The sequence below is a fragment of the Scleropages formosus genome, chromosome 21 (assembly GCF_900964775.1).
Source record: "Scleropages formosus chromosome 21, fSclFor1.1, whole genome shotgun sequence".
NCBI lineage: Eukaryota > Metazoa > Chordata > Actinopteri > Osteoglossiformes > Osteoglossidae > Scleropages > Scleropages formosus.
The window spans coordinates 23,788,743-23,808,899 of NC_041826.1; the positions used below are offsets into that span (position 1 = coordinate 23,788,743).

At 47.9% G+C, this 20,157-nt stretch overlaps 1 protein-coding gene across 2 annotated transcripts; it reads left to right on the forward strand.

The window, feature by feature from the left end:
- The first annotated feature begins 286 nt into the window (after nucleotides 1-286).
- On the forward strand, nucleotides 287-18,903 carry patz1 (POZ/BTB and AT hook containing zinc finger 1). Of its 2 annotated transcripts, XM_029247271.1 has the most exons (7): nucleotides 287-3,359; nucleotides 7,631-7,694; nucleotides 8,045-8,216; nucleotides 10,707-10,862; nucleotides 13,715-13,927; nucleotides 16,238-17,860; nucleotides 18,349-18,903. In XM_029247271.1, the coding sequence occupies exons 1-6, from the start codon at nucleotides 2,080-2,082 to the stop codon at nucleotides 16,690-16,692; spliced, it is 2,340 nt and encodes a 779-aa protein (XP_029103104.1). In that variant the 5' UTR covers nucleotides 287-2,079; the 3' UTR covers nucleotides 16,693-17,860; nucleotides 18,349-18,903. The 2 variants fall into 2 exon arrangements, with proteins under 2 accessions (XP_029103104.1, XP_029103105.1); XM_029247272.1 differs by lacking the exons at nucleotides 10,707-10,862; nucleotides 13,715-13,927.
- The last annotated feature ends 1,254 nt before the right edge of the window (nucleotides 18,904-20,157 follow it).

Consider the following 20,157-nt stretch of genomic DNA (forward strand, 5'->3'; position numbering starts at 1 on the left):
GTGTATATTAAATACAACAGTCTTTGCACATTGATTATGTGTGTTATCTTGGTCAGGTACAGTTTCATTTCTGAATACCAAGTAACTCCTTCCATTGTGCTGAGTTATTAAACATAACAAACCTTGTGTCAAGTAACCAAGCAACAGGTAAACAACACCAGGTCTATTAGTTACTGGTAAACAGCAAATACTGGAGTGCCATCTATTGAAGCAACAGTTTACTGTCACTGACCCATGTGCCCCCCCCCCCCCCCCAAAAAAAAAAAATTAAAAAAACAAACTAGTACTGTGCCTGTTTCACAAAAGATGAAACCCTTTGGCAACCTGTCTCCTCGCAGATTGTCTGGTGTGAACACCTTGTTTTCTATCTCGCTGCACTCGTAGCAGCTTCTTATCATAACCTCGCATTTCCACACAGGATTAAGTGTTAATACGCATACATAATACATTTCCTTGGTTTAACCTGAAAATTGTGTCTAGTTACACAGCATGTTTCCCTTGAAGTGTAAACTCTTTGTCTACTTTATTTCAACTTGGAATGTCATTCAGTTTTTGTTCTGCAGTGTATATTATTATTGTTATTAACAGGTAAGGTGTAATTTCTCCAATACTTGGCTGATCCCCCCTGCGCCTAATAAATAACATCATGTACAATAAGTCATGTACAGTAAGTAATGTGTACACTGTGGACAGTTATTCCGTATATTTGTGGACATGATATTCGCAGCGGGCACGTGCTGAACGACTCATTTATTACATGCAATGCTTCACATTCGGGCTCCGAGGGCCCACAAAACGCCCACAAACAGCGCGTTACGCACCACGACAACGGAGGCTCTAGCCAAGTTCTCAGGGCAACGCTTGACGTCATCTCAACGCACGGCGAAAACGCGCCCTACTCTCGCGAGATAAGCGCTGCCCCTCCGCCGTGTCCCGACAAGAGCGCCGTGCCAGGTTTGGAGGAAACACTACAGCTCGCAGCGTCGTCCGCTGCACTTGTAGAAAGACAAAAAAATAATAATAATAAAAATAATAATGATAATATGCAGTCAGTCCTGCAAATACCAGTATCGGCCAAAATGTTATTTTTCTCTAGCTACATAACAACCTCGATGACGTTAATTGTGGCGGGTATTATTATAAACCGAATTTCTGAATAAGAATGACTTTTTTGGCCAAATTTGCTGTGGTTCTTGACGATTCGTTTTTCCAGAATTTTATGTTATGTTTTTAAAAAACTCGTGAATCATCCGTAACGATCACGACAGGATACTGTGCTCACTGTATAATGCACGCTTTTAGACGCAGCTGTGATCTTAACCGGCGTATTGGATACATGCAATGGAGGTACAATATAATAAGTGAACTGATGAACGGGGGGGGTTGGAACAGGGACGCAACTGTCCGTTTGCCGTGAAGTGGACAAAAGGGCAGGTTTGCGTGCACGTGCAGCTCGGGCCCCCCGGAGGGCTGTCAGAGACATGATTTGTGGACATAACCGCGCGCCTTATTATCAGCTCCACTGTGTCCGATACGTGTCATTTCAATACAGTCACTTGTTCGGGGAAACCCGGCGCGCGCGTGCGTGCGTGCGTGCGTGCGTGCGTGTGTGTTGGGGGGGGGGCGCTCGGAGGCGCAACGAGAAAACACACTCGTCGCAGGGGGGACTTGAATTCTCACACGAGGGGGAGGGAGGAAGCAAAACAGCAACGACAAAGAAAAGGAGACGAGGAAAGACTGAATATCGGGCGGGGGGGGCGGAGACGCGCTGCGTCGAGGAACTTTTCTTGGCGGCGCGCGCGTCGGCTCGGCCCCGGCGTCCGAACGCGGAGGCTGCGTCCCCCCGCGAGCAGCGACACGGACACGAAACCCCCCCCCGCGGTCCCGTGCTCCCCCTCCCTTCAAAGAGGGGTCAAAGTTCACAGGAAGCTGGGGGGCTGCCATTTTTCCTCGCAAACATTTTCCGATGCAAGAGAGGCGAGGAGCGGCGGTCGCTGCGCGCTCCTTCCTGCTGGTTTCGCTCCGCACGCGAAGTCCGCTCCGTCTCGCGCCTCCCGCCTCCGCGTGCACGAGGAGGACATGGAGCGCGTCGCGGAGCAGCCGTGGAATTCCTCGTACACGTACCAGGTGAGCGAGCACAGCGCCGAGATGCTGCACAACCTGAACGCGCAGCGCAAAGATGGAGGCCGCTTCTGCGACGTGCTGCTGCGCGTCGGCGAGGAGAGCTTCCCCGCGCACAAGGCGGTGCTGGCGGCGTGCAGCGAGTACTTCGAGTCGGTGTTCAGCTGCCAGGCGGAGGGCGACGGGGAGGCCAAGGAGCTCGAGATGCACACGATCAGCCCCAAAGTTTTTAAGGACATCCTGGACTTCGCGTACACGTCGCGCATCGTCGTGCGCCTCGAGTGCTTCCCGGAGCTCATGACGGCCGCCAAGTTCCTGCTCATGCGCTCCGTCATCGACATCTGCCAGGAGGTGATCAAGCAGTCCAACGTGCAGATCCTCGTGCCGCCGCCGCCGTCGCGCGCCGACCTGGGCGCCTCGTTCCGCACGGCCGGGGAGCTCGGCTACCCGCTGCCCCTGGACATGTCCAACGGCGCCGCCGCCGCTGCTGCCGCCGCCGCCGGCGGGGTGCTGGCCAACGGATCCGCGTTCCCCGGCGCGGCCAACGGCCAGGGCCACGACGGCGCGGGCGCGCTGCTGTCGAGCGGCGGCTCCCAGGCGGCCGCGGCGGCGGTGCCCGTGTCCGTGTCGGTGCCGCACGCGGGCGCGCAGCCCGATCTCCCCGGAAGCGCCTTTCCCACCGCCGCAGCTGCCGCTGCCGCCGCCGCTGTCAAGAGGGGCCGGGGGCGGCCCAAGAAGGTGGCCGCGACGACGGAGCCGCTACTCTTCGGCCACGGCCTCGCCAAGGAGGCGAGTGTGTTCCCGTGCGGCGTCTGCGGCAAGATCTTCACGGAGGCCGTTCGCCTGCGGAACCACGAGGCGCAGCACGCCGCGGCCAGCGCGCTCCATGGCGGCGGCGGCGGCGGCGCGGACGGCCCCGTGGTGGGCGCGGGCGCTGCCGGCTTGGTGCCCCACGCCGCCGCCGCCGACGTGCTCGAGAACGGCGTGGCCGCGGACGGCGGCCGCAAGCGCGAGAGGACGCGGCGGCACGTGGGCTGCGACCTGTGCGGCAAGGTGTTCCGCGACGTGTACCACCTGAACCGGCACAAGCTGTCGCACTCGGGCGAGAAGCCGTACGCGTGTCCCGTGTGCGGCCTGCGCTTCAAGCGCAAGGACAGGATGTCCTACCACGTGCGCTCCCACGACGGCTCCGTGGGCAAACCGTACGTGTGCCAGAACTGCGGGAAGGGCTTCTCCAGGTGAGTGAGCGCGCGTGCGCACACACACAGACACGCTGCTTTCCACAGGTCCCACCTGTTCTTGCCACTGACAGCATACCTGTAGGCAGGGTCTCCTCGTGCTTTCTTGCCGAGTGAAAGTCTGGTTCCTCGGGAGCTGTGTCTCAGTGTCACTTCTTCCTGACACACCTGTCTCACCTTGCCGTGTGTGTACGTTCGTTCCTTCAGCAGATGCTTTTCTCCAAAGTCACATGCAACTCAGAGTGAACAAAGTGCATCGATGACAGGTGAAGAGCTATAGACAGAGGTGCCACGGCCTGCCTGTCCAGTACCGCGGTGTTGGGGACACAGGGGTCCCTGTGACATATCTCCTGATTCAGGTCGATGTCGCTGTCAGGAGAGAAGTGGGTCTGAAAGGCATGGGTTCAGTGTTGGGAAGGATTCAGCAGCTCCGAGGAGAGTGGGGATTCATTCAATCACACTGGAGCTGAAACGGAGAAAATTCAGAGTTTTGGGAGGAGGGGTGGAGGGGCTGTAGGTACTGGGGTTCACAACCTTTGACCATCTTATAGGCTGTAATCAGAAAGTTGAACTTGATGTGGAGGGAGGGGCTACACTAATCTGAAGGAGCGGTGCTCTTTTCTAAAGCTGCCACATACTGATTTATACAGCATGGTAAATTTCACTCCTGCTGGTAAGCATCTTGATCAAGGGTCAAAACCCTCGGCCCTGCTTGAACGTTCTCTCACTGTGCGTACTTTGGGCTTTCCTGCCCTGAATTGCTCTGAATTCAGGGTAAATATCGAAGTACACTCGATGTCCAGGCGCTGCACAGCTTGGCCTTCACAATGGACACAGGCTGGCAGGGGAGGGGTGTGTACCCCGGCGTTTGTGTGTGTCGCTCTTCGTTCGCAATACATGAGCTGGATACGTTTTGTACTCGTACGCACTTCTGGGCGTGATGATGGGCAGCGTGAGTTGCTCTGCTTTCGCGCCTGAAAACTGGGAAATGTGGAGCCAATGGCTGCTGAGTTCGGAACGGAACTTACGAGCTTTTGCAAAATTTCCAAAAATTTGGACGCGCTTCTAGATCACGGGCCATAGATGGGGAAAAGGGAAGCTGGTGGTGATGTGGGGTCACGGGAGGTCACGGAGCGGTGGCTTCCGACTGCAGTGACTCTGCGCTGTGTATTTCCACATGAAGTGTGTACAAATGGTGTCGCTCTGCTCAGTGCTTTCATCACCCACGGTGGAAATGAGAGTGGCGAAAAGACGCGGAAATTGAGGCATCTTAAAGCGTGTGTCCATCAGAATGGAGCTGGACCTCCGACGCTTACGAGTATTTCGTATATTTTGAAACGCAGCTACGGTGTCAGTGTCCAGGTACTTCACGTATTCCAGTACTTCGTCGTTACGTGAAGGATACATGTTTGTCCATCGGTGACACTGACACACTTTCGATTTGGAGGGAAGCGCCTGCGAAATGAATGAATGAATCAACGTAGCGGTAAATACGAGTTGTTAAACGTTGACGTGCTAAAATATATTGTAAATGTGTAACGTGAGTTCCGTGCGGCATAATGTTCTCCCCGTAACACTTTTTCACACCACTTTCCGTCTCGCTGCTCAGATAATCTTGGAGTTCAGCCTTTGTGTTTTTGTGTCATCTTATTAGTTACAAAAAATAAGTATGGATTTTTACCATCTGCTTTAGTGTTTTCCTTCTTTTTTTTCTTAAAATATAATTTTTGTTCTTTAAACAGTATCTATTTACAGTAGCCTCCTCGCTCTCTGGAGGCCGTGGGTTTGAATCCCCTTCTGCTGTAGTGCGCTTTACCAATGTATGTGCTCTAAATTACTCGTAAACACACGCGTGCGCACGTATGCAAAGGAGAAATCACTGTAAGTCACTTTCCAAGCCAGTGTGGACAAAGGCATCAGCCGCAGTAAAACAAAGTCCTACGCCTGAGACGGTGGCGCTGGACCCCATGTTCACAGATCACATTTAAGTGCTGCATGTGAAAATGTCTAGCCGTACATTTGTTTCTGCAGATAATTTCATGTAAGTGGTGGATTGCACGTGTGTTCATCACAATAAGTGGGCAAGGAGGGGTTTGCTTAGAGAAAAACAATTGATCATGAAGGAGGTCGAAGGACGCTCCAGCAGCACATGTACAACACGGACGCTAGAATAACCTGGAACAAATGTGTACCGCATTGAGATGGGCTGGGGGGGCATTAAGAGGTCAGTATTATAGGGAGGGGTCTCTTCACAGCACAGCGACCCGGCGCTGGCAGGAATGACCTCGGCTCTTTGGACCCTGGACCAGTCTCCTGCTGAAGATGTGTAACCGTGAGGTTGTGTTCCTTTTTACCGTAAAATGAGTCGGAAGTCAGTAAACAAATACACTACATTTAAAAAAAAGAAGTAAATAATGCTGCTTTGGGCTGCACTCATTGTGGTTTTTCCGGTCAGTGTCTCTGGGGCTATTCGTTTAATGCGAAAGATTAACATTAATAAACATTCAAACCTAATGGCACACAGTGGACGCCAGGAGCACTGATACACACTGATCGGTCCTGTGCCGTGGAAAGTTTTACAGATGATGTCATCACACGATAGCGGGTGTGTGTATTGTATATACGCTATATATTGTATATACTTATAGCTTGGGTTTCTAGTTTTATGGTTTATTGGTACAAGTACCGTCTACAAAGTACTATGACATTCTTGCTTGAGTGCTTCTCTACAGACTATAGACAACACAATAGATGGTACTAAACAAAAAATGTTGTGGGTGTATATATTGTTCATATAGTATATATTGTATATACTGATAGCCATTTCATACACTGTATATACGGTAGATATTGTCTATACCTACAGTGAGTGTATATTGTATATATAATTAGAATGGGTGCATATGAGCCGCACACGTCTGAACTCTTCATCTTCTCATTAAGTCCCTTGTGAGAAAACACAGTTGAAGCTCCGCCTCTTTTCTGTACATCTTTGTGGGCAAATACCCCCATTTATATTTTGATCCGGGTTTTGGCATTGGCTTACTTTCAACACACCCGTACTATTATTTCCTCTGAATAATTTGCTGCTGTTCAGTTGGTCACCTGATACCCAGAGTTTTGTACACGGGCTCTCTGACACACACACACACACACACACGCTGCTCTTCTCATGCTCCTACCTCCCGAAACAGGAAGTTATTGTTCGAACGGCGTGATCTGCACTTGAGAAACTACCTTGTGTGCGGATTGTGATGCCGGAGACGTTTGGGGCGGCGGCTCTCGTGGCTTTCGGGTGTCTTTTACAACATGTCACGAAAGGACTATACGTGGTATTCGTATGTAGTGCTAAGTTTCTCGTTTCACTGCTTTCGCTCTTGTGGCCCATTCCTGCCATGCAAGTGTTACTCGTACTGTATGCTGGAACTTTTCCACAGCTGCGAAATAGACGTATTGTGTAATTTTTTAAATCTTAAATTATTCTGTGCTTATTGCCTTTACTTTTATTCATTTTAGTTAATGCTCTTCCCAGAGTGACTTGCAGTGATTAACATTTATATAGCTGGGTAATTTATACCAAAGCAACTATATCAAGGGTACAACAGCAGGAGGTGGGATTTGAACCTGCAAATGCAGGCGCTGTAACCATTGCGCCACCTACTGGCACTAATGATAACAGCGGGAGCACTTCCCCAATGCAAGTGGAGCTCTGCAGGTGTCATGAGGTGTGTGTACTGCAGTGTGAAGGGAACATATTGGTGCATAATGATAAAAATGACAGTAATTGATTTTAACTGCAGCTTTTAATGGTTTGGTTTTAATGTGTGCGATTTATGGAAATTCATAAATGTCTTTGTGTTTCAGTGTAGTTAAGATTAATTTGCTGGAGCGCTTGTGCGGCACAAACAATGTATTTCAAGCACGGTGTGGGTTTTTTTTTTAATTATTGCTCAGTTAATATGGTACAGGTGTGTCTCTCAGGTATTTCCTACACATCACCTGTTCAGCTTTTTGTCTCTGACTTTCAAGTGAAATGACAAGAATGTGTAGTTTTCTCAAAACACCATGAACAAGTACAAGCGGTGTTTTAAAAAAAAAAAAAAAAAAAAAAAAAGAGGCGGCAGTGTGATGACAGCTGGTGTGTTTCCGTGTCACAGTGGCAAGTGTGTCTGTTGGGTCACTTTGCTTTATTGCAGCACCTGGGCTTTTGTTCCGTCTCAGCTCTGTCCAGTTTCCACTCATCGTAACATCTGTCTCTCCCCCGCACTCAGGCCGGACCATCTGAACGGACACATAAAGCAAGTCCACACGTCCGAGAGACCCCACAAGTGCCAGGTGAGTGAGCGACACGCTTTCCTTGACTTTGTTCTGCCAGTCAGAAAGGAAAGGCTTGGTGCTCGGTGTGTGTACTTGGTGCAAACGGACCGCTTCGCACCACCGAGACGGGGGACGAACCCCGAAATAAGAGCTGCTGTCACGCAAAATCTCCTAGTGTGGACTTCTTGCCCACTGTCCATTACTGTTCACGAGCAGCCAACCCTTCGCAGCTTACCGTGGTAAAAGGGGGGTACGCAAAGAACAGTTTTCATGACGAAGACGACGACAGGCTTGAGGATCTGCTTTTCTTGTGCTTTAAACGTGACTTTTCGTACGGCTCTCATAGCTGTTCGTGTACCAAACCGCAGATATGCAACGCCTCTTTTGCGACGAGAGACCGGTTGCGCTCCCACCTGGCCTGCCACGAGGACAAGATACCCTGCCAAGTGTGTGGGAAGTTCCTGCGGGCGGCGTACATGACGGACCACCTCAAAAAACACAGCGAGGGTCCGCACAACTACTGTGGCATATGCAACAAAGGTAACGTTCAGACCGCACCCGCGCGGACGGGTCACCTTCACGCACCGGACTCGTGTCCCAAGACATTTGCAATCCGCAGCGGACGGGACGAGGTCAACGGTTCCGTTGCCGTTTCCCGTGATGCTCTCCGCCGCCCGCGACGCCTGCAGTGGGCCGGAGCTCCAGGCGTTCTCGCTTTGTGCTCTCGTGTCGCCTTTTCCCGCCTCCTGTAGTTCGGCGCGTAGGAACGCGGTCGGTGACACTTGACCGTATTGACTTATCGATATTTTATCAGAAATCGCAAGTTATTGAACGAGTAGAGGGTAAAAAACAGTAAAACGGGTTGAACAGAGTTTCTCGTTCAGTATAACGGTATCAGGGAGGTAAAGAAATGAGCTGAAAGGGTTTAAAAAAAAAAAAAAAACCTGCAGTATGAGTCCTGAAGGCCTCCAGTTTGGCTATATTGTTCCAAATGTTTTTTTATTTATATATATATATATATACACACACAGACTGAAAAATAATTACTTTGAAGCAGCTTAGTTATTGCAGGACTTTTCTCGCGTACACTTTTACGCAAGAAATTAGTTTTTCTGACGGAATCAGAAGTTCGCTGTTAATTTATTCATGTTTATTATAGTGAAACAGTGGTGAACAGTGTGTCCTGTTGAGCGTTTGTCCACATCACCGAGGTGACCTTTACATGAGTAACACCGAGGCACGGAATTGAAGCGGAATACGGGAAATGCTCGAGCTTCTTTAGTTTTCTCCCAGAAATGAGATTTTCCCTCCAGTTCACCTCCGCTGGATCGTTGTTCGGTACCGACGTTTTCCCAGAGCTCCGGTGTCCGCGTTGGCGTTCGTCCCTCTCCGTCCTCGACGTTTACCACGCTTACCACACGTTCCTCGAAGCTGCTTAAAGCAGCGTGTGTCATTTTAAGTGTTCGTTTCTCCTGGTGTAAGTAATGGGTAAGACCGGGCAAAGGTTTACGGGATAGGTACCCATGTGCTTTACCTCGTTTACCAGTAACACAGTATTGCTCTGGGAAGTAGACAGTTAATGTCATATAAGCTCACCCTAAATCCGTGGTGCTTAAAAATATGAATTTGCACTTTGCATCAATGTCTGTAATGGTCCTTCCGTGAAATTCGCTGTATGCTTAGCCCTCGTGTACTGAGAGCCCGCACATCAAAACACCTCTACGGTGGCTTATGATAAAGAATAATTATCTATCTATTTATTTATTTATCTATTTAAATTTGGCGAGCTTACGAGTGGGTACAGTTGCATTTTTGCCCAGCTATGGAATCATTTTGCTTCCACAATGTGTGGAAAAGAGTTGATGTGAAAACGCCGGTGGCCTTTGCTCGCGTTGCTTTGGTCCCGGTGCGGCGCGGGTACCGTACTGCACGCACCTCAGGGTACCTTGTACACCGGTACGCAAGAGCTCAACGAGGTAAACGGTGCAGACGCTACGAGTTGTTACGCGGTTATTCATATTGTTTCATTTCAGCCAGTAGTTTTAAAGCAAACCGGTGACACTGGGCAGAGCTCTTGAGCACCTTTTAGTGTGTCTGCAAACTGCTGTCAGGAGAGCTTGATAACTTAAAACTTGATGTGTGTGGTCTGAGCAAACGGGTAAAACGCTGTATTTCTGTCCGTCCGCGTGTTTCCTGCCACGAGTGTGTGCGCGGTACCGTGCTCTAGTTCCCGAAAGCCACACCTGTGTCAGATGAGTGTCCCCCGAGATCCAAAACTGTTTAAAAATGAGTGGAAGGGAGCGTTTCGAAAGCGGGTAAAACACACTGCGCTGCACTAAAGTGAGAGACCGCGTTTCTGTTCTTGGTGCGGTCCGGGGAAACGGAGAAAAGCTCAAGGTTTTCGTACAGTTGACGTTCAGACCATTTTTAAAACGTAATAAAAATCCTCATATTGGTCAAGTGCTCATTGATCACGAACGAATGAAAAATGCAATTAAAATGCAAGCCAGGAGTAATTTATTGTGAAAGATAAATAAAATGATGGTAAAATGATTTACCGTATGGAATCATGGTAATTTCACCCCTTTGCAAGGAAGGAACCTTGATATTTAGGAGGTGTGTGTATGTTCAAGTTGTGCAGACCCTGCAATGTCAGGCCTGCAGAGAACTGCGGGTTCTTTCGCTCTTATTACAGTACATGCAAATTTCTCTCTGCATTTTTTTGTTTTCGTTTCAGCATAAAACCTTGTTTGGTATGAAGGCATTTAGCCTTGGAATGAGCTTCAGAAGATCTTTTTGGGAAAAAAAAAAATATATATATATTTAAAAAAACAAGAAAAAAGTAAATCTGTTAGGCTGAGGACTTCCTGTCGGAAAATTTCTGCACTCACATGTGACATGTGGCTATTACTTTGTGTGCGTAGGCAGGTGTGTGTGACGGAGGCAGTCCCTGTTTTGGTTAGTCACATCTCAGGGTTGCGCGGTTGTCAAAACTGCCCTGGTTATGTTGTCTTCTTCTCCCGGTCCCAGGTTTCTCCACCGCCTCCTACCTTAAGGTGCACGTAAAAACGCACCACGGCTCTCCTCTTCTACCCGCCGCCACTGCGCATTCCTTCCCCGAGCCCCGCGAGTCTCAGACGCACAACGGCGCCCCCTACCACTCGGGACGCCCGTGCGCAGTGGAAGGCAAGCAGCCGTGCGACATCCCTGTCTCTCGCTGTCATTGGCTCTGCTGCTGCTCGTGGGGGGGTGCGGGTGTGGTGCAGGAGTGGTGCGGGAAGGGGCGCCGTGGCCACGAAAACACCCTCTGATACATGTTCGCACGCCTACGTTCCCGCACGGCTTCAAACGATCCACGTCATTACCCGTAGGCTTGGGCCGATACTTTACCCTTTGCTTGGAGCTGCCTAAAATACTGGCAGACTTCTAGTGTATTCATGACTCGGTAAAGCCACAAGGTGACGTGCGGGGGCAGGGAGTGAGACCAGAGCTCCTGTTAGTCAGGAGGACTGTGACGTCGGCGTCGAGTCCGCCTTGCTGTCGAGCGACTGAAAGCGCGCATGGCACGAACCAGACTGAGGTGCGGCCGGTCAGGACTGTGCGTGCGTGCGTGCGTGCGCACCAGTTGGAGAGTGAACCAGTGGCGACTTTTTTGACATCTCGGTTCAAATACACTTGTACCTTGTGCTACGGACATCTGGGCTACGTACTTTCAAAGGTGCAAACATTTACCGGCTTATTTTTTTTAATGAGGTTTTCATCACCGTTCCGTTTAGTAAACAATTTCTTGCAGTGTGGAAAAATGGCGCGTTTCCGCTTTCTGCCACCGGGAGCAGCAAAACGCACGCTGATAAAATAGAAACTTAAGTGACTGGAGGGGGGCAGTGTGACGGACTAATTTCGTCCACTGAATTTGTTCATAGAAGATGCCCGGTGAATAAATACAGTTAAGTACTAGGCTTTGGCGATTGTCGATATTTTGTCACTTCTCGTTTCCAGATATATTTTTACGATGAATCTTTTGCTCCTTTGCGGCTGGTTGACGTGTCCTCAGTTGTGAAAGAGACATGCAACAGAGATGTGGCACTGTCTTGTGTTTATAAAGCAGAACATGCTGAAGGGGACATGGTTGAACATTAGCTATTTTTATTTTCAATCATTTTACACTTAATTTCACTTCATGTAATAAAAGATAATGTCCCATGCTGTATCCTGCCTAACGCCTGATGTTTCCACTATAAAGGAACACGGAGACCCTGCATTAAATAAGCTTTTAATAAGTCTTTTGGTGAATTTTCACTTTATCTGATGTTTTTAATAGAACCTGTGAATAAATTGTAGGACTAAGTGGTGTTAAGCGATTTGATCGTGATGTAGTTTCGGCACTTGCACGCATTTTGAATTATGAATTGACTTTGGATCCCAGTTGCTTTCGTATGTTAAGGTACAAGTGTATAATGCAATGATTAGTTTATATGGTGAAATATAAACCTGTTTTGGAAACTTAAAAAAAAAAAAAAAAAAATTACAACTAATTACTTAACTCCGTAATTGGGTTTTTTTTTTTTTGCAGTACATTGCGTACATTTGTATGGAATGCTTTTAATAAATCTGATATCGGCCGAAGCCTATCACAGCCCATCCTGTGAGTTTGAAGTTTAGGTGATATAACTCAGGTGCATCAGCTGCATCCTCCATTTCCAAGGCTTTGGTACATAGATGAGTGGAGAGGGTGCGTGCGTGTGTGCGTGCGTGCGTGCATACAATAAGAAGGTGGTATGAGTGTGATGTGCTGCATGGCTACTGCCACCCATCGCCGCTTCTAGCTGCAGCCACGATGCCCCGCTGGTACAGCTGTGTCCCAGAGCTGCACCCCTCCCTTGTCATGGGCTGCCGTAGTTGGCATGGCAGTATCTGTTTACTCCTGCTTCCTTCATCACAAGTCAGCGTTGCGCTAACGTGCATGTTTATGTGTCGAGACTGTGTTCTTTTCCCAACCGAATGGACCTTTTTCGAAATATTATTGCCATTGAGACCAGCAGCCTCGTAGTTGTGGGAAGCTTTGGAGAGTCGCATCTGGTGCATTCTGGGAATAATCGAAGAAATAACTGCCCAGTGGGAGCTGCAAGGAAGGACTTTTCATGGAGCTCAAGTGCAGAGTTGGGTTTTTGTTCCATATTTAAAGTGTGTAACGAAGACTGTTGAAAAGACCGTATTCGGATTTGGACCCGTCCACTGGGTTTGCGCCTCTCCTTCGGCCTTCACCGCTTTGGGGGTTGGGAAGCGTAGAGAATTGCACATGGGGGGGATGAGGGGGGGATGAGGAGGGGACCCACAGCACCCCCTCCGGGAAAATAAGGTGGAAGCATATGCACAGTCTCCTCCTGTTTCTGAGAGGGAAAATCACCCTTTATTCCCAGAAAAAGAAAACAGCTGGGAGGGATGGAGGGTCCGGGGTGGGGGGTTCAGTTTCGATAAACACACCAACCCTTCTGGGAAGCTCGAGAGCACAATGATTTTGTAGACACTTTGGCCAGGCTCGCTTGGCTAGGAATGTGCTGCGATGCACATGGCGGTAGCAACTTTAAGGGGGGTGCGCTCTTTCCCAGAGGCCCGGGTTCGTGGTGGGACCAGACTCTTCAAGCCAACGAGTTGGGGAAATGGTTCCGAATCGACCGTTAAGTACGTCAGCTCAGCTCTGGGTTCGATAGCTGTGCTTAATCTAGGTGGACGGTCTGCTGGCTTGGCAAGTAATAGAGGAAAAAGTTTCATTTCCATTTTGCATTGTCTGAACGTCCGCTCGACGTGAACGTGCTCTCCGTCCGTCCTTTCTCTGCCTTTGCGTTCGAACTTCAGCAGCTCCGACGAGCTCCACTTTAGAGATTCGCTCTCAACGAAGGTTAAATGGTGCATTTTGCTCCTCTTCTTGACTGTTATGAAGTTAATCCTCTGTGTGCTCTTCTTTCCCCGACCTTCTCCCTGTGTTCCTTGTCTTCTCTGGGATTCTCTTCTCCTCGCCCCGCTTCGTGTTTGCGTAGACCTGTGCACCAGTCGCCGGCTGCTGGTCACATTCCCTGAGGCGGAGGGCCGTTTCCGCGGGCTGACGGGGCCCCCGGTGCTGCCCCCGCCTTGTGCCCCGAGTCTTGGTTTGCAGCCCGAGCTCCTCCTGGGCAAGCCCGGGGGGACTCCCTATTTCTGGGAGTGCCGAGCTGCTGGGGCGCCGGGCTTCGCCCCACAAGGGCCTGTCGCAGGTCAGTACGGCGGGGTGGGGTGGCACTCGGGTCCAGCGAAATGCGAGTGCGGTCTTTCCGGAGGAGCCGCCTACAAGTGCTGGGCTTCAAAATGGTCGTCGTCTTCTCACAAAACCCCAATCGCCAGTGTTTGTGTGGATGAGGCGGGACCACCATGTGGTGTTTAATGGTTGTGGTTTCAGGCAGCGATTGTTGGCAGCTCTGAAATTATAGTGAACAAAATTTGTTGCCCCTCCTCTGGAGAGCTGCACAGCTGCATTTCATTTCACTTAAAAAAAAAAAAAAAAAAAAAAAAAAAAAAAAAAAAAAAAATAATAATAAATAAATAGACATTTAAATAATTTCTAGCAGATGTTAAGCTACTGCAGCATTCAGTTTCATATCGTTCACTTTGTTGTTTCTGGCAACATGTCCCATTGATGAATTTCTTTGAGCCTGAATGAGAAGAGTACGATGTAGCTAGCTGATCGGATTCATTAGTTACTCTCATTTTAAAACTATCGCTGAGCCAATATTTTGAACAAAATCATCTGAAAGACATCTCAATAGCATTCTTAAAAACAGAACTATTGAAAGAAACTGAATGATGAAGAGTCAGGGTGGTGACATTCATTAAGATTTCAGGGTGGCAGTAAATAGAGTGTAATAATAAATAGTAAATAATAGCGTAACCCTGCCCATAATGTAACTGATTTAAAGGATGAAGGATCCGAATAGTACACTGACTGTTTACAGTTGAGTTATGAACATTTTCTAGTTTATTTTTAGTGTCATTCCTTATCTACTTTTAAAAAAAAAAAAAAAAAAACGTAATTTTGCAGCAGATGAAATGCTACCTGTTTTTACCGGTCCTACAGGTTAGTAAAACCCATTGAGGCAAAACAGGGATGTGGGACCAACTTAATATATCCTCCTCCTGGGCTCTTGGTATCTTGTGTTGTACAGCTTAATGTTTGGGAGCGTCGATCAATAGTCAAAGATGACAAACTTTGGGACGGACTGGTCAATAATCAACAAGCCAATTTAAAAAATGAAATCGGTGTTCATTTTAATGTAATGATTAGCTAAGGCATGTCATTGGTAAAGGTGGCTCCTAACATTTATTGAGAAGGTGGTGTGTGAACAAGACGATTTAACACTATGCCAATATTTGCAGTGACGTTTGGGTTCGAGGTGTGTTCTTTAGGACTTCGGTATGCGAAACGTCCGTTGTATTTTCATGACTTATTGTACTGAGTCAAGAATACTTTAATGTTCTCTGGTACCCACTTGAAGAAGGGTGAACATTTTGTGGTTGGTGCCTTCACACACTGAGTGATTTCCATGGTAAAAGCTTTGTGTAGCTCTCACCGTTTTCAGGTAAATTTCATACATTTATCTGATACTTTCCTCCAGAGCGACTTAGTGTTAAGCTACTTAGTTATTTACCCATTTATACAGGCCCGGAGCAATTTAGGGTAAGTACCTTGCTGGAGGGTACTACAGCTGGAAGTGGGATTTCAGCCTGTAACCTTTGGGTCCAAAGACGAGCTCTAACCACTACGCTACCTACTGTCCCCATCTTAATGGTTTTGATGTGATAAATTGAAATCTGACCCTCCTCTAAACCCTGGTTGTATTTTGCTGTTGAGGATGAATCCATAATACTTAGATACCCTTTATTTACACCAAAATTACCCCAAATTATATATAGTGTATATAATGGATAAGGTAATACAGTGTAACAGCGACTTTATTCTCATGTGTTTAGCCTACACAAAATAAAACATTATTTGTAGAGTTATTGGTAAAAACTGTTTAAATCAAAAGTAATCGTTCTGAATGAAGCTGAAAACTTTCCGTTGAGCGTTTGGAGACATACACACTTCGATTGTAGAGTTTACACAAGGTCAGTGTTGCATTAACGATGCGTTTCGAGAAACTCGGTTCCTTTGCATTGTTGGTCACAAAAGCGTACGATATACCGTACCCGGTAGACTAGATGCTGCCAGTCTCGCATTTTCAATTCGCTAATTAGTCGTTCTCTAATTTTGTTAATTAGATTTGTATTTAACTTTTAAATTCAGCATCCCTTGATTTTAAAATCCCTTTTTTTTTTTTTTTTTGGTCCACACCTTTTATTTTTTTCCATCAACAGTCGTCATTTGTCAGTGACGGTTCATCAAATAAGTTATATTCTTTGCTTCATAACGAACACTCATTTTATGAGGAAAATGCACTTTTTAAAGTCCTTTGTAAAATTTGTCACGTCACCTTTACCGTCACTGTGCTGTGTAACATTTTGTTTCCTCCATCTCTTTTTGCCTCCAGAAGGGCAGGAGGACACGAGCAAGTGCCCGCACCAGGACTCTGAGAGCTCCGATACCTCATTCGGGGAGCTGTCCGATGTCGGGGAGCTCAAGGTTCAGCGAAAGGCGCAGGAAGACGGCTTGGGCGCCTTCGCCTGCGGTGGCGGTGGCAGCGGGGGGCCGCAGGCAGGGGGCAGCAAAGGCAAAGGAGACTCTGACAAAAAGCATCCGTGCAGCGACTGCGGTCAGGCCTTCCGCTCCAAGTCCTACCTCAACAAGCATCTGCAGCGAGTGCACGGAGGGGCCCCCAAAGGGCTCTCGGGTGACCTGGCGCCTTCCCTGGGCTCCCCTTTCTCACCGCAGCAGAACATGTCCCTCCTGGAGTCCTTCGGGTTCCAGATCGTCCAGTCCGCCTTTGCATCCTCGCTGGCCGACACCGAGGCCGGACACAGCGGCATGGCAATGGGGGGCAAGTGAACTGAAGCTGGGCTGAACGTTGCCCCTAGCCCCTCCTCGCCCGTCCCCTCCCCCCGCGCTCCTGTGCCGGAGCCTGTTCGGAGGGCATATTCCACTTTCGTTCACGTGTTCTCGAGACTTTCTTCTCATGCCAGTGAACACTTGTTGTTGCCGGTGGGATCGGGAGCCGCGAGCTTACGGAACAGTTTCCACGAGAGAAGTGTACATAAGTACATGTGTGTTTCCTTTCGTTCGGTGTACGCCAGCGCTGTCTGCTCTTTGCTCTCCCACCCAGTAGGGCCTCTTAAGTTGTGTTTCCGAAAAGCTGTCCAGGTGCCTTCTGTGTGCACCAGGATCTCCAGCGACATGTGGCTCACATGGCAGAAGGCGGCGCAGGTCCGCGCCCCTCCCTTCCGACAGTCCCACCCACACTTATGCTAATGAGATGCTAATGAGATTTTAATGAGATGCAACACGCGCTTTACATGCACGCACATTCGTTAAGCTGGCAGTTGTGAAATCCGCTCTTGTTTTTGTTCCCGGTATTTAAGTCTATTTTAATGTCAGTACGACTCATGACACGAGTTATGTTAACTTCGCACGATTAGTTAATGCAGCGTTTCACAGCTGGTTGGCAGATGAGCACTTGGGCCCCAGTAGTCCGCGCGCGCGCTGTGTCCCCCGTCGGCTCCTCATGGTTTTGGGAAAAACTAAAAAGGCTCGTCTGTGAAATCGATGAACCGAGGGCGGGGTTTGGGGTGAAGGGGGACGGAATCCCGCAATCCGCCATCCGTTTGAAAAGCACTTACCAACCAAGTCTCTTAAAATCGAATCGAAGTGAGACGTGACTCGTAGACACGTCGTCACTGTATTTATCGTAGCGTCTTCAAGAGCCAAGTGTCAGAACACTTTGCAAAGCGCCCGAACGAACTTGTTGGAGTAGAAGAAGGACGCGCGTTAGCGCTGCATTCCGACACACCTCCTTCCGCCTTTTGGTCGAGCCGCTTCCCACCCGTAATTACGGTAAAGCGGAGGGGCGGTGGGCGTGGCCTGTGCGCGTGGACACTCATCTCCCGGCGGACTGCTGTTCGGCCGCAACTGCGCATGTCCGGGTCAACTTGGTAACGGCGGGAGCGAATCGTCCGCAGTGATTTGGTTTTACAGCCCTGGGGTGTGTGTGTGTGTGTGTGTGGGGCGCGCTTTTAACTGCGAGGAAAGAATCGTCTCAAAATGAATTTTCGTTTTTATAATGTAATTAAACCAGATGGTTTTTATTACTTTTTAGTTTGACAAATTAAGTTCTATCAACATGTGTACATTCCTTCTTAATTTATAGAGTTTTTACCGTTGTGATTGTAAAGTGTATATATATATATATATATAAAACTATATATATATATAAATGAACATGATCCAAACTGAACTGACATTTATTCATATATGATAAAGGGTGTTTTGTAAATATATATATATATATATTATATTTTTTTTTCTTTTCTTTTTTGCTCGATCCACACCTTCAGAGGAGAGGTGTCAGGGAATCGGTGTGTGGAGTCGCCGGTCGAAGGGCCTCTTTCCTGCTTCCATCCCTTCACCTGGTTTTGTTCTTTTGTGTCCTTGTTTTGGGTGTGAAACACTGGAGTGACGGCAGCATCGCTGTGGTTGCGTGTTCAGCAGGTGTGTGTGTGTGTGTGTGTGTGTGTGTTGGGAGTGGGGGGTCACGGTCCTGTCCCCAGGCCTGCGCTTCAACTCCACAGTGGACACTCCTGCTGCCTTTTTTCCTCGTCTCCCTGACTGTAAAAAATTGTTTTATGTCCACCTTGGGGACATTGGACAAATGGTAATTATTTGACTTTCCTAATTTTGCGTTTTAAAGTTCTTATATATGTGGCCCAGTGGGAAATTCCTAATTTATATGGTGGCGGTCAGAAATCAAATGGCCAGTGTATAGTGATGAGTTAGACTGTGTTTTTACCTGTGTCTTTTTACCTGTGTTGGCGCTTACCAGGAGCTTTCCAGTGCTTGCATGGATTCTGTCACTTCTTCATAGGAGACTCATTTTAGTCTTATTCTTTTCAGTCTTTTGCAAAGTGCCTTCCAAATACTGATCGTAAAAAACCGTTTACAACAATAAGCTGGAAAAAAGAAACGTTCAACAAACAAAACGCGGATACTTTTGTACAGCAACATGTACACATGGAACCAAGATGTACATCTGGAAATGTTGTATCTTACCGCTATTTTTTCTTCTCAAGGTTGTCTGTTATTAACATTTAATTTACTATTTTTGTTAATTTTTTTTGGATATTTCAAATACACATACTTTTTCTATAGATGTTGGTTTTTGTACACTGTTTTTGAGTCTGTAGTCTCTGTTTATGGCAGAGATTGGGATTAAATAAAGTTGTCCATCTGAAAGTCTGTGTTTGTCAGTGACAAACTTGTGTGTGGGCAAACAATGTTGTAATACACATTGCCATAGTACTCAGTCAGAGATACCGTAGTAAAGCTGCTACATGTGTTCTTTGTCAATCATCTTTCGGCGATACTTTACTCCGCTGTCGTGTCTGTGTTGTCTTTCTGGAACCCTCAGGAATCCCCGTGGGTGCGGAGGTCGGGAGTTTGCGTCTCAGGGAGCCTCATGCATTTCTGCAATACATCATTTTTTAATTGCGGTTGGTTTATGCTCCTCCAGTGTGCTCAGAACTCCAGAAGGGAGTTGACAAACTCTCTGGGCATGGTGAAGTCAAGAGTTTCGCTGTCTGAGGAGCAACCCTCCGCGTCTCCTGATCCAGCCTGAACTGGACCTGAACGGAAGAACCCCGGAGCAGATGAGGGCAAATCGCTTCTTCGGAAGTGCGTAAGCCTCACAACTAACTACACGCTGTGCTGTGAGCATTAAAAATAATCTTTAATGTGGGCACTACTGATAACCAGCTATTCTCCAGAGTGCGCTAATGCTTCACTCTGCCTCTGAATTTTACCGCAGTAATTTATGGGTCTAGAGCTTACTGCCACCGCATGCTTTTGGTGTAACGGTGTACTGGTGTAACGTACGTGAACGGCGTTTGCACCCTTGTATTTAAGTAGATCTTTGCTGTTCTAAATAGAGCTACAGAAATCCTGTTTTGTTTTTGGGTCAGTTTTCATTATTTGAGGCCCATACAGTGAAAATGCTGGAATACTGCAAAATATTAATTGTCAGTATTTCTCAGTGTCCATTCAGTAACTGTCGAGTGTCACAATACAGCCCCTCCCAAACAACCTTCGCCGAACAAATGCAGTCTTCCCTCACATAAGGACAATAAGTCATTCTTAACAATGAGCAGGTAAAGAGGATTATTGTAAGAATTTAAATGTGTAAAAGTACAATGTCCCTGGGTCGCAAATGACTCAGCCATTGTTTTAGCCAACCCGCAAAGTTCCTGTCTTTTAAAAATCAGAGACACACATTCAAATCCTAGTCCAGAGTATCAAAACTACTCT

Coding starts and splice junctions, on each gene's coding strand:
- patz1 (XM_029247271.1), top strand. CDS start 2,080: ATGGAGCGCGTCGCGGAGCAGCCGTGGAATTCCTCGTACACGTACCAG. Junction 7,695..8,044: donor AGAGACCCCACAAGTGCCAG/GTGAGTGAGCGA, acceptor ACCAAACCGCAG/ATATGCAACGCCTCTTTTGC. Junction 8,217..10,706: donor CTGTGGCATATGCAACAAAG/GTAACGTTCAGA, acceptor TCCCGGTCCCAG/GTTTCTCCACCGCCTCCTAC.